Source organism: Prionailurus bengalensis, chromosome C1, assembly GCF_016509475.1.
Source record: "Prionailurus bengalensis isolate Pbe53 chromosome C1, Fcat_Pben_1.1_paternal_pri, whole genome shotgun sequence".
Classification (NCBI taxonomy): Eukaryota; Metazoa; Chordata; class Mammalia; order Carnivora; family Felidae; genus Prionailurus; species Prionailurus bengalensis.
This window is the reverse complement of record NC_057345.1, coordinates 19,250,827-19,264,197: the sequence shown is the minus strand read 5'-3', so window position 1 is coordinate 19,264,197 and position 13,371 is coordinate 19,250,827. Positions and strand designations below refer to the sequence as shown.

Sequence of the window (13,371 nt, the reverse complement as noted above, 5' to 3'; positions counted from 1 at the left end):
AAACAGCCCCTAGGGGGCAAGTGTGCAAGCTGTAAGATGGAACTACTTTAAGAGTTTGGGTAAAATCCCTACAGAAGGGGACAAGAGGCTCCCTACAGAAGTGTTTTTTTGTTTTTATACAGGCAGGACTTTATAAGAAAAGAGGGGAAGCCTCTTTTTACGAAACTTCACATACCTTAAAATTAACAGGAATCCTATACCCATGGGGGATGCAAGGGGTCACAACCCAGAGACAAAGAGCAGGTGCAGTATCTCTCCATATCCTTCATTTAATGTCAGGTAGTGCTTCAACCCACACACACACAGGATACATACCGTAGAGAAAGGGACCCGAGGGCGTCTGAGTCATGCATGGTGTGGTAGGTACAAACCTTGGCCCAACGCAAAGGAGCAGTCAAGGGCCTGGAAGAAGGATGGTACTCTTCTCTCCTCCCCATTTCTCTTTCCTACTAGGCTTAAACTAAAGTCCACGGAAGAGAAAGCATTTTCAATCAGTGGAACCCCTGAGGGCCCAGGGCCTGGGAGGGTAGATCTGGTTGTAGAGTATTACAAAATATATTTAAGAAAAAAGCAGCCCAGGCTTCCCAGCAGCAGCCCAAGTGTCAGCTGGTCCAGAGGTGTGACCCTCTATATCTAGGTGTTGGACTGGGAAGGAGGAGAGGGGGGTTGCTGGGCACTGGTGTCCATTTATGATGGAGCAGCATAAGATTTTCCTTGCCCTGTCAACACATACAAATACAGCCCCCCTCCCCTCAGCCCTGCTCTGCTACAAGGAAGCCGCTGAGAGTGATAGCTGGGCACAAAGTGTCCGGTGAGACCAGTTATGGGGTCTAATGCAGTGAAGTAATAAGCCATTCACTTAGAACTGATTTTCACACAGAGGCAGGAAAAGCCAAACTTCTATCTCATCCTTTAGACTGAGACATTCCAACCTATGCATTTACCTGTAACAAGTGTCTCAGTGCAAAACATACCTTAGCTTCTGCTAAGGTTCGAAGCAAAGGAAGCATAATCCAACTTTTCTCTTTCAGTCCAAGCTCTAGATTTCCGCAAGACCTTTGCAAAAAGATTTCTAACTGTGAGGCAGAAAGGTCTGTGGTGAGGAAGGCAGCTATTGAAGGAATTCCAGGAGCATGAGACTGAATTTGCAGAGCTGAGTTCTGTCAGTTTCCCTTTCTACTAATATCTTCTTCCTTCAGGGCAAACTTCCTCCTTAGGACCTCAGAGATTAGGACGGCAGGGTCTTCCTCCTTTAGTAAACTCCGGCTCCTACAGACAAAATCATAACTTAGATTTATTAAGTACTTGCTCTGTCTCAGGTAGTGTTCTGTGTCTTTGAATACGTTATCTCATTCAGTCCTCACAACAATCGTACAAAGTTGGTGCTATTAAAATCCTTTTTTTCAGATGAGGAAACTGAAGCACACACAGGATTATACAGTTTTGCCAGTCACTAGATACTCAGCTAGTAAGTAGCAAATCCGGAATCCAAAACCAAGCTAGCTGGTTTCTTAACTAGAATGCTTTACTATTTCCTGAAATGGCTATAGAATGTGGGCAAAGTAAAGGACTATCAACCTGGTAGAGCTGGTCTATGATCGCTAAGCTTCTCCCACCTTTTGGTGTCTTTTCTTTGTAGCATTTCTGCAGGGGAAGGGATTCTTGACTCTTGGCTATTCTTTTATTCTACAGAAAAGGTGTGCTGAAGATTTCCTACTACCCTATCTGTTCATCAGGGGAGCTCTTAGATTTTTTTTTTTTAATTGGAAAGAACACTTAACAAGAGATTTATGCTCTTAACAAATTTCTAAGCATATAATACATTGTCAGCTATAGGTACAATCTTTTTAAATTTATTCAGAGTGCATGTGCATGTGAGCAGGGGAGAGGGGCGGCGGGGGGGGGGGGGGAGAATCTTAAGCAGGCTCCACAATCAGCACAGAGCTTGATGCAGGGTTTGATCCCATGACTCTGGGATCATGACCTGAACTGAAATCAAGAGTCAGAGGCTTAACTGACTGAGCCGCCCAGACACACCACAATCGTCTTTTTTAATTAAAAAGGTTTTTTTGTGTGTGTTTTTTTTTTTAACCTTTTGACACCTTTCATCTAGTTCTCCCATCTCCACTGCAGTCTCTGGCAGGCACTAGTCTGTTCTTTGTATCTATAGGCTTGTTTTTTGTGTTTTGTTTTATTTATTTATTTTTTTTTTATGTTTATTTATTTTTGAGACAGAGAGAGAGAGAGAGACAGAGCATGAACGGGGGAGGAGCAGAGAGAGAGGGAGACACAGAATCGGAAGCAGGCTCCAGGCTCTGAGCCATCAGCCCAGAGCCCGACGCGGGGCTCGAACTCACGGACCGCGAGATCACGAGATCGTGACCTGAGCTGAAGTCGGACGCTTAACCGACTGAGCCACCCAGGCGCCCCTGTGTTTTATTTTTTAATTTAGACTCACATATAAGCTATCATACAGTATTTTTCTTTCTCAGTCTGGCATGTTTCATTTAGCATAAATGACCTCAAGGCATCATATTGCTGGATATAGCAAGACTTCATTCTTTCTTAATGGCTGAATAATATTGCATTGTGTATCTGTACCACAATTTCTTTATCCACTCATCCATTGATGATAGGCTGTTTCCCTATCTTGCTTTTTGTAAATGTTGCAGTGAATATGGGGGTGCATACATCTTAAGTGTTTTTGTTTTCTGATAATACCAGAAGTAGAACTGCTGGATCATATGGTAGTTCTATTTAATTTTTTTGACTAACCTCCATACTGTTTCTCATGGTGTATGCACCAGTTTACATTCCTACCCAGTCACAAGGGTTTCCTTTTCTCCACATCCTTGCCAACACTTATTTATTTTTTTGATAATGGCCATTCTAACAGGTGTGAGGTACATTGTGGTTTTGATTTGCATTTCCCTGATGATTAGTGATGTTAAGCATCTATTCATGTGCCTATTGGTCATCTGTATGTCTTTGGAAACATGTCTATTGCAGTTCTCTGTCATTCATTCATTCATTCATTCAGTAAAGTAAGTAATCTCTACACCCAGCCTGGGGCTCTAGGTCACAACCCACCGACTGAGTCAGCCAGGCATCCCCTCTGCCTATTTTTTAATCAGACTGGGTTTTTGGTCTTTTTATTTGTTTTTTGCTATTAAGTTGTAGTTCTTCATATATTTTGGATATTAACCCTTATTGGATATATGATTTGCAAATATTTTCTCACATCCAATAGTCTGCCCTTTCATTTTGCTGATGGTTTCCTTTGTTGTGCAGAAGCTTTTTTGATACAGCCCCATTTGTTTATTTTTGCTTTTACTTTTGGTGTCCAGTTGAAAAGATCATTGCCATAACCTATGTCCTACGTCCACATGCCTGTGTTTTCTTCTAGGAGTTTTATGGTTTCAGGTCTTACATTCAAGTCTTTAATACATTTTGAGTTAAGACAGTGGTTGAGTTTCATTTGTTTGTATGTGGCTATCCAGTTTTCCCAGCACCATTTATGGAAGAGACTGTCTTTTCCCCACTGTATGTTCCTGGATCCTTTGTTGTAAAGTGACCATATATGTGTGAGTTTATTTATGGGCTCTGTTCTGCTCCATTGAACTGTTTCTGTTTTTATGCCAATATCATACTGTTTTATTTACTATAGCTTTGTAATAGAGCTTGAAATCAGGGAGTGTGATGCCTTCAGCTTCTTCTTTCTCAAGATTGCTTTGGCTATTTGGGGTCTTTGGGATTCCAAATCAAATTTTAGGATTCTTTGTTCCAGTTCTGTGCAGAATGCCATTGGAATTTTTATAGCAATTGCATTAATCTGTAGACTGCTTTGGGTAGTATGGATATTTTACCAATATGAATTCTCCGAATATATATTTATTTGTGTCTTCTTTAATTTCTCCCAATATCTATTTATTTGGGTCTCCTTTAATTTCTTTCCTTGATATCTTGTAGTTTTCACCTCCTTGGTTAAAATTAATCCTTGGTATTCTATTCTTTTTGATGCAGTTGTAAATGGGATTGTTTTTTTAAATTTCTCAGGTAGTCTGTTATTAATGTATAGAAATAACAGATTTTTACTTACTGATTTTGTATCCTGCAAATTACTGAATTCATTTCTTCTAACCATTTTGTTTTTGAGTCTTGAAGGTATTCTGTGTATTATCTGCAAACAGTGACAGTTCTACTTCTTCCTTTCCAGTTTGGATAGGTTTTCTTATTCTCACCTGATTGCTCTGGCTAGGACAAAGTGGTGAGTGGGCATTTTTTTCTTGTTCTGATCTTAGAGGAAAAGCTTTCAGCTTTTACTGTTCAGTGTGATGTTAGCTGTGGGCTTGTCATTTCTGGACTTTATTTAAATGTTGAGGTATGATCCTTCTATACCTGCTTTGTTGAGAGTTTTTATCACAACTGGATGTTGAATTTTCTTGAGAGGTTTTTCTGCATCTTGTGACATGAACATAGGACTTTTATCCTTGGTTTTCTTAATGTGGTTTATCACACTGATGTGCAGATATTAGACTATCCTTGAATCCCCTGAATAAATCCCACTTGATCATGGTGTATGATCCTTTTAAGGTATTGTTGAATTCAGTTAGCTAATATTTTGTTGAGGATTTTTGCATCTGTGTTCAGGAATATTGGCCTATAGTTGTATTTTCTTCTGGTGTCCTTGTTTTGGTGTAAGGATAATGCTGGCCTTGTAAAGTGAGTTTGAAAGAGTTCCTTCCTCTTCTGTTTTTTGGAAGAGTTTGAGAATTGATATTCTTCTTTGAATGTTTGGTAGAATTCACCCAGTGAAGTCATCTGGTCTTAGATTTTTTTCATTGGGAGGTTTCTGATTACTGGTTTAATCTCTTTATTAGTAATCAATCTGTTCAGATTTTCTATTTCTTCATGATTCGGTCTTGGTAGATTGTATGTTTCTAGGAATTCACCCATTTCTTCTAGGTTGTCCATTGTTGGCACATAATTTTTCATAGTAGTCTCATCCTTTGTACATCTGTGGTATTAGTTGTAATCTCTTTTATTTCTGATTTTGAGTCCTTTTCTTGGTGATTCTGGCTAGAGGTTTGTCAATTTTTTATCTTTTCAAAGGACAACCTCTTTCATCTTTTCTATTGCTTTTTAGTCTTTCATTTATTTCTGCTCTAATCTTTGTTATTTCCTTCCTTCTACTAACTTTGGGTTTCATTTATTCTTTTTCCTGGTTCCTTAAGGTATAAAGTTATTTGGGAATTTTGCTTCTTGATAGGCACTATTGCTGTGAACCTCCTTGTCAGAACTGCTTTTGTTACATCTCATAAATTTTGGTGTATTTCCATTCTGTTTGTGTCAAGGTATTTTTTTATTTCTCTTTTGGTTTCTACTTTGATTCTCAAGTTGTTTCATAGATGTTGTTTAATCTCCACATATCTGAATTTTCCAGTTTTCTTTGTGTAACTGATTTCTAGTTTATTTATTTATTTATTTTTTAGCAAATAAGGTGGTTTTATTAAAGCACGGGACAGAGCCCATGGGCAGAAAGAGCTGCCACTGATACCTAGTTTCTTATCACTGGAGCTGGAAAAGATGCTTGGTAGGATTTCAGTCCTCTTTGTTTTGTGGCCTACCATATGATCTATCCTGGAAAGTTCCATGTACACTTGAGAGTGTACATTCTGTTGCTTTTAGATGGGATGTTCTGTATATATCTGTAAAGTCTGTCCGGTCTAACATCACATAAGGCTGATGTTTTCTTATTTTCTGCCTGGATGATCTATCCATTGATGCAAGTTGGGTATTAAAGTCCCCTACTACTATTGTATGGCTGTCTCTCTTCATGTCTATCAATATTTATTTATACATATAGATGCTCTTATATTGGGTTCATAAGTATTTACAAATATTATATCCTCTTGTTGGATTGACCCCTTTATCATTATATAACCCCTTTTGTTTCTTACTACAATCTTTGTTTTGAAGTCGATTTTTTTCTAAGTTATAGCTACCCCAGCTTTCTTTTGGTTTCCATTTGTATGGAGTATCTTTTTCTATCTCTTCACTTTCTATCTGTGTGTGTTCCTACATCTAAAAGAGTCTCTTGTAGGCAGCACTTAGGTTTTGTTTTTTAATCCATTTGGCCATAGCCTTTTTTTTTTTTTTTCTTAAGATTTTAGTCCTTTTTGGGGCCCCTGGGTGGCTCAGTGAGTTGCGTCCAACTTCAGGGCATGATCTCATGGTATGTGTGTTCGAGCCTCACATCGGGCTCTTTGCTGTCAGCACAGAGCCCAATTCAGATCCTCTGTCTCCCTCTCTCTGCTTCTCCCCTCCTCTTTCTCTCTCTCCTAAGCATAAATAAACATTAAAAGTTTTTATTTATTCATTCATTTAATCTCTACACCCAGCATGGGGCTCAACCTCATGACCCCAAGATCAAGAGCTGCATGCTCTCCCAACTAAGCTAGCCAGCTGCCCCATTTAGCCACTGTTTTTTGACTGGCATATTTAGTCTGTTTACAGTATTGGGTATAATTATTGGGGTGCTTAGGTGGCTTGGTTAAGCATCCGACCTCGGCTCAGGTCATGATCTCGTGGTTTGTGAGTTTGAGCCCCACATCGGGCTCTGTGCTAACAGCTTGGAGCCTGGATCCTGCTTCAGATTCTGTGCCTCCCTCTCTGGCCCTCCCCTGTTCACACTCTGTCTCTCTCAAGAATAAACATTAAAAAAAAAGTTATTGGTAAGTATGTACTTGCCATTTTATTGTTTTCTGGCGGTTTCTGTAGTTCTCTGTACCTTTCTTGTCTTGCTCTCTTCCTTTGTGGTTTGATGAAACTCTCTAGTGGTATGCTTATATTCCTTTTTATCTAGTGTATATTTATGTTTTTGTTTTGTAGTTAAGATGAGCCTTAAGTAGAACTCCTATCCATAAGTCTATTTTAAATTGATAAAACAGTTGCCAACTTGTTTGATCACATTCTAAAGGTCAACATTTTTACTCCCCCTCCCCATTTTTGAGATCACATTTCACCTTTTTTGCATATCCCTTAACTATTATAATCAGTTACGTTTTTACTTTTGTTTTTTTTAGGTCTTTGTTATTTTACTTTTGTGTTTTTAACCTTAACAAGTGATTAATCCACTATTTTTATTACATTTATCTCTCCAGTGAGATTTGCTCTTTTATATGTGTTCCTGTTTCTGATTAGTGCTTTTTTCAGCCTAAAGAGGTCATTTTAACATTTCTTTTAAGGCCGATTTAGTGGTGATAAACTCCTTTGTCTGGGAAATTAATTCTGAATGATAACTTTGCTTGTTTGGAATTTTTCTTTTAGCATTTTGAATACACTTTCATTCCCTCCTGGGCTGCAAAGTGTTGGAAAATGTACTGAGAGTCTTGGGGGGGGGGGGGGGTCCTTTTTACATAACAAGTTATTTTTTTATTGCTGCTTTTAGGGTCTCTTTGAGTTCATCTTATTTGGAACTCTCCAGGCCTCCTGGATCTAGACGTCTGTTTCCTTTCCCACATTAAGGGGCATTTTCAGCCATTCTTTTTTCAATAAGATTTCTGCCTCTCTCCTTCTGGGAGCCCTACAATGAGAATGTTAATCCATTTGATGTTGCCCCTTTAAGTTCCTTTATCTTCACTTTTTTTTTTCCTACTTGCTGCTCTGATTGGAGATATTCTATTGCTTTGTGTTTCAGTTCACTTACCCTTTCTTCTGTTCCGTCTAGTCTGCTGGTGAACCCCTCTCGTGTTTTCATTCAGTTCAGTTATTGTGTTCATCAGCTCCATGACTTGTATTTTTCATATATTTTCTATCTTTTTGTTGAAGTTCTGTGTTCATCCATTCTTCTCCCCATCTTCTTCCCAGTTTTACATCTTTATGACCATTTTGAACTTTTTATCGGGTAAGTATCCTACGTCTGTTATCACTGAGGTTTTGTTTAATGTTTATTTTTATATTGGAGAGAGAGGGGGCAGAAAGAGAGGGAGACGGAGGATCTGAAGCTGACTGTGCAGAGCCCAGCGCGTGGTTGAACTCACAAACTGTGAGATCATGACTTGAACCGACATCAGACACTTAACTGACTGAGCCACCCAAATGCCCCTTCCCTGAGGTTTTTACAAGAGATCTAGAATTCACAGTAAAGTATTCACATCATAAGGGAGCCATGGGAACAGAATCAACTCCAGATTGGGGTAGGTTTGAATACCTGATACATCATAAACGAGTGTCCTAGATACCTAGAAAATAGGTGCTTTAAATTACACAGGTCCTTATGAAGTCATTTTACTAGGTGTAAGGGTTAACTAACATCAATCTGTCACATTTCTGAATCTTTGCTGATGGGGCTACTTTCTCATTTTTAGTTATCAATTCAGTTCTTTCTATTAAATAAGTGGGAGAAGGAGTTTGGATCTAATATGGTGAAGAGGCAAGTAACAGAAAGTTTGAGAGTCATTCTATAAAACACTGACCAGAAGAAAAAGGCATAGATCAGCTTAAAGGAAGCAGGAGCTGAATTTGGGAATGCAGGAGATCTAGGAACTGTGGGTATGACCAACCAGCCTAGGCCCCAAGAAGGGAGGTTAAAAATGACTTCCCTAAAGGATTGACTATCCAGGAAGCAATGAGGGAGTCAGTCAGCCTTTACAAGTAATTGGGGGCCAGACATACCAAGGTGAGTAACCTTCCCTTCAACAAGAACTCCAACTCAGGAGACAAACTTCATGTCCCAGCCCCCAAAAGAGCTTTTTTATCTGCATTTACAAATAGCTGCACACTCCAGCCTTTGGGGTCTGGATGTTGAACTTCAGTGTTTCAGTGCTCAGGAACCTGCATGTGAACAAGCTTCTCTGGTGCATCCCACGAAGGTAGCTCAGACTACACTTGGAGAAACACTGCAAGGTAGTGAGTCCCTCTGGCTGGAGCTCTAGGGCTTCCTCTGCGAGGTGAATTTCTCAAGGTAGGTATTTCCTAAACTCCTTCCCACCCCCACTTAAAATACCTGGGGCTCCATTTCTTGGAGGTTCTGCTTTAGCAAGTTTAAAGGTGTATTTTTAACAAATTCTGATGGGCAGCCAAGTTCATAAGTTTCAAATGGCTAATCCAGTTGGCTTGTATAAGAAGGGACCACTGTATATTTTTTAATGTTTATTTGAGAGAGACAGCGTGAGTGGGGAAAGGGCAGAGCGAAAATCCCAAGCAGGCTCTGTGTTGTCAGCACAGAACCCAACATAGGGCTCTATCCCAACACTGTGAGATCATGAGCCGAAATCAAGAATTGGACACTTAACCAACTCAGCCACCCAGGTGCCCCAGGGGACATTTTGGAATTCTCCCATCTATCAAAAACCCAGTTTGAGATACTAAAATAATTATTATGCAACCCTATTTTGAAGGGTGGGGCATGGGGACACTTGTCACCAGCAAGAACTAAAGTGGTGAAGCCCCTCTGGGGGACAGAAGTTGGATTAGATAAATCTCTACCAATGATTGAGTTAGATCACCCAACCAAATGTAAAATGTTGCTCTTGCCTCAAACCAGAGCCCGGGGTGTTATTAAGCAAGCAAGCTAGTTTTGTGAATGGAGTAAATTATAGCCACTACTGAGGACTTACTATGTAAGTTTCTACTAGGCCACTAGCCAAAATGACTTAAACAGTAAATACATTACCAGAGCTCCTTATCAAATACTTACAGATCTTGGCTCTGTTTCATCCGGTGGAAGTCCTTCAGGATCCCCATCATATCTGCAAAGCTGCTGGCCTTGGACAGAGAAACACAGTCATCCTCTTCAGACGAGCTGCAGGTAGCCTTGTGTTCTGGTTTGCAACATTCAGGGCTGGCAGAACAAAGCAGGGGGACTGATGGAAGCTCAGGGACCTCTACCTCGGTCTCCTCGGTGATGTCACTAATGACAAAGGAAGTTGTAGAGTGGAATGAGGATCCAAAACAAGGTAAGGGAGAAGAGACATTTGAACTTCCTGGAGATAAGAAATCTGGCGTTAATGAAGCCGAAGCTGAAAGAGAAAACAATAGGCATGGATGGACATTGGGCTAGAACACGGCAGTAATATCTTCTCCCCACAAGTACTGCCTACCAACAACACTCATTTCCTGGGCTGACACCGTGACCTTCTGGGAGAGCCCGGGATAGTCCGTGTAAGCCAGTGGAGGATTCCTCCACTACCCTCCCCTCTCAGGATCTGAAGAAGATACAGAAGCACTGAGTTCTTCCAGTGTTCTGGGAGGGTGGAAGAATCCACCCCGTAAAGGCTTAGGCACCTAAAATCTCCCTCCCATTCTGCAGTGGGCTATGGAGTGACAGCCCTATTTCGACCAAAGCAACAGTAACAGAACCAAAGTCAGAATTTGTCCTTTCTCTAACTGGGCTAGTGCTTCTGAGTGACTGGAAGAAGTAGCGAAAACAGAATGGTGACAGTCCTCCTAGTTTCTCAAATCTTAAGGGAGAATTTCCAAAACAAAAAGATTTTTAAGTTTCATTTTTCATCAACTACTTCAGCTTGTCTCTTGGATGACAAAAATGTAGCCAACATATAAATGAAAAACTCAAGTATAATTCCTCTATATAACTGCCGTATGATGTTCATGTGTTGTACCAACAGATGAAGTCATAGCTCCCAAACCTTAAGTCAACAAGGACCAGAAAAGTGAGGATGGAAGGAACAGGAGGATAAACCCTGGGCAACTGGGGCGAGATCCACATGTTGATGTTTCATGCACTAGGTCAAGACAGACTCCCGTCTATTTCCAGCGGTTCTGCCTTACAGACAGATGGAGGGATGGAGAGGTGGTCTCTGGTAGAACAAGGAAACGGAAGATAAGTGCTTAAAGGGGATAGCTCTCTCAATGGTGGGGAATGCTTATCTCTCATTAAAAATGAAAGCTGCTGGAGGGCTCACGGAATATGTGATGTTAAAGACACTTGGATGAGGGTATTGATTTTTGTGGCCAAGGGAGGGAATCTGCCTGAGGTCACAGGTAAAGTGAAGGTTTTGTTCCTAACCAAATCAGTCAGCCCCAAATGGCCAATGGAAACCATCCAAGGAGTACCAGAGGCTAGTCAGGCCTCAGAACAGCCCCAGAGTTTTGGGCCTATGTCCCCCTGAATCATGGACCATCATTTTCCTACCCTTATTCTGTACCAAGAGCCAGGGTAAAAGGAACAGCCTGCTATATTCTGGCCCTGACTCAGGGGCTCCTACCTGCATCGGCTGCCACTATCTTAGCAATCTGGCTGCGCAGGTGGCTCAACTCATCCTGCAGCTCTGTGGTGCGGCTTAGGGCTGGCAGGGCTGGCTTCTTCAAGGCCAGGAGCCTCTCCTCAGACCCACGCAGGTTGGGCACTGAGGCATTACGCTGCATGACAATCAGAGGGCTGGGCTTCCAGGTATGCCTCAGGGGCCGTGTGTCACTCCTGGACCAGGGAAAGACAAGTATGTCAGCAGAGACAGCCAGCCACTGCACCCCTTCTAAAGTTCCTTCACTCGTTGCTACAAGAGTAACACAGCCAGGTTCAGAGCCCACAGCTTTTGTTGCCCTCGGCCCCTCTTGAACACTCTCCCTGCTGCCTGCCACCTCATCTGGAAAGAAGCTCCCTCCCTATTCCCAGCAGACCAGCTACTGCCTCAGCTACCTGACCCGGGCATATGTCTCCTCTTCATCCGCAGCAATCCAGGCGATGTCAGCCAGAGTAGGGACTGGGGGTACATCCCTCAGACACAGGTCAGAGATATTGGGCAGGGTCTACAGGGAAGCAAAAGTCGTCAAAAAACAATTAGTGAAATCATGAGGAGACTATCATGGGGGGGGGGGTGGGCACCTAATTCAGTCCTCAGTACCAGGATGGCTTCCTGGAAACAATTTGAATAAAAGGTCAGAAGAAAGTTTGTGGGATTACAAACAGCTCAGCACAACTGGACAGAGCTACGGATGGAGGGTGATTTGCAAGAGGCTGGAAAGTGAATAAGAGCCACTGGAGGATTTTAAGTAAGAATCAGATTTTAAAAGATTACTCTGGTTGCTGTGTGGAACACGCATGAAGAGAGTGAAGAGACCAGTTTTGAGTCTGTTCTATCTTCCAAGCAAAACATGGCAGCCTAGGGTAGGACTGGGATCTGGTTTTTTGTTTTAAATGTTTTATTTTTGAGAGACAGGGAGGCAGAGAACCCCAAGCAGGTTCCACACTGCCAGCACAGAGCCTAATGCGGGGCTTAAACTCATAAACCATGAGATCATGACCTGAGCAGAAACCAAGAGTCAGACACTAACTGACTGAGCCACCCAGGCGCCCTGGGAACTGTTTTTACATATAAAGTTTTATTGGAAAAGTTCATACCCATTCATTTATGTATTGTCTGTGACATCTTTTAAGCTGCAACTGCAGAAGTGAGTAGTTGTAACAGTGGTTATGGCCCACACATTAAAATATTTACTATTTGGTCTTTTAAAGAAAACATTCGCTGCCCCTAGTTAGAGCAAAGGAGTCTTCAGTGGGACTGGCCAGAGTTGCCTTTTAACAGAAATGGCCACTAAGAGCATCTTGCTTTCTCTGGCTGGGAGAATACAGGTGCAAAGACAACAGTCTTGTTTGTTGTCAACAGGAAGTTTCTCCTGGCTAGCTCCTTATAACACCTCTGTAGCTAACTGGGATCTACACTGTTATAGCAACATTGTGTTAAGCAAACTTGATAATTTGAATATTTAGATTTAAATAACAAGAAATGATTATACCAAAAGAATAAGAGGATTCCTTAAAATATCCCCTCAACCCAGTGAACAACAATCAGGGAACAGACAAGGCTGAGTGACTCTGTTAAATGAAAAGTTAGGAGGATTCTGTCATGCTTTGAATATATCAAAGTGAAAAAACATGCACCTATGAAAGGATGGAACAGAACCACACCAAAACATTAATAGTTATTATATGATTACATGTAATTTATTTTCCTTTCTCCTTTTTTATTTTCCATAATATTTTGTATGGGTAATGGGTAAATTTAAAAAATAAATCAGCAAGATTCCCTTAAAGGAATTTACAACCAAATCCAGGAATAATTTCTCAAAAACCCATCTATACAGGAGTTAAATTCAGATGTTTCTGCTACAAATTGCCAGGTAGACCAGGAATTGATAGCTCCAGCTTTTAGATAGGGAACCTGGATCTCACAGGAGTGATGTGATGCTCCAAGGTTACACAGGAAAGGACTCCCACTGACCCAGAAGTTACTGTTAAGATGGGCCACTTAGGGGAAGCCTCCATTTGTTTTCCTTTCCAGAGTGCTGCTCCACTATTGACAATTAAATGAACATATATAAAATACTTAGCACAGTGCCTGGCACACAGTA

General features: G+C 41.2%; 1 protein-coding gene across 6 annotated transcripts in view; it reads right to left on the bottom strand.

Moving 5' to 3' along the window:
• The window catches only part of MTFR1L (mitochondrial fission regulator 1 like), a 45,958-nt gene that overhangs the window by 27,428 nt on the left and 5,159 nt on the right, over positions 1 to 13,371 (bottom strand). For 3 of the 6 annotated variants that reach the window (XM_043574103.1, XM_043574105.1, XM_043574104.1), the window contains exons 4-7: positions 11,660 to 11,769; positions 11,229 to 11,440; positions 9,701 to 10,022; positions 254 to 1,269 (exon numbers count right to left, since the gene is read on the bottom strand). In XM_043574103.1, the coding sequence (XP_043430038.1) occupies positions 1,164 to 1,269; positions 9,701 to 10,022; positions 11,229 to 11,440; positions 11,660 to 11,769 (750 nt within the window). In that variant the 3' untranslated portion in view covers positions 254 to 1,163. Of the gene's footprint in view, positions 1 to 253; positions 1,270 to 9,700; positions 10,023 to 11,228; positions 11,441 to 11,659; positions 11,773 to 13,371 lie in introns of those variants that run through there. The other 3 variants (XM_043574106.1, XM_043574107.1, XM_043574108.1) reach the window with 2 other exon arrangements.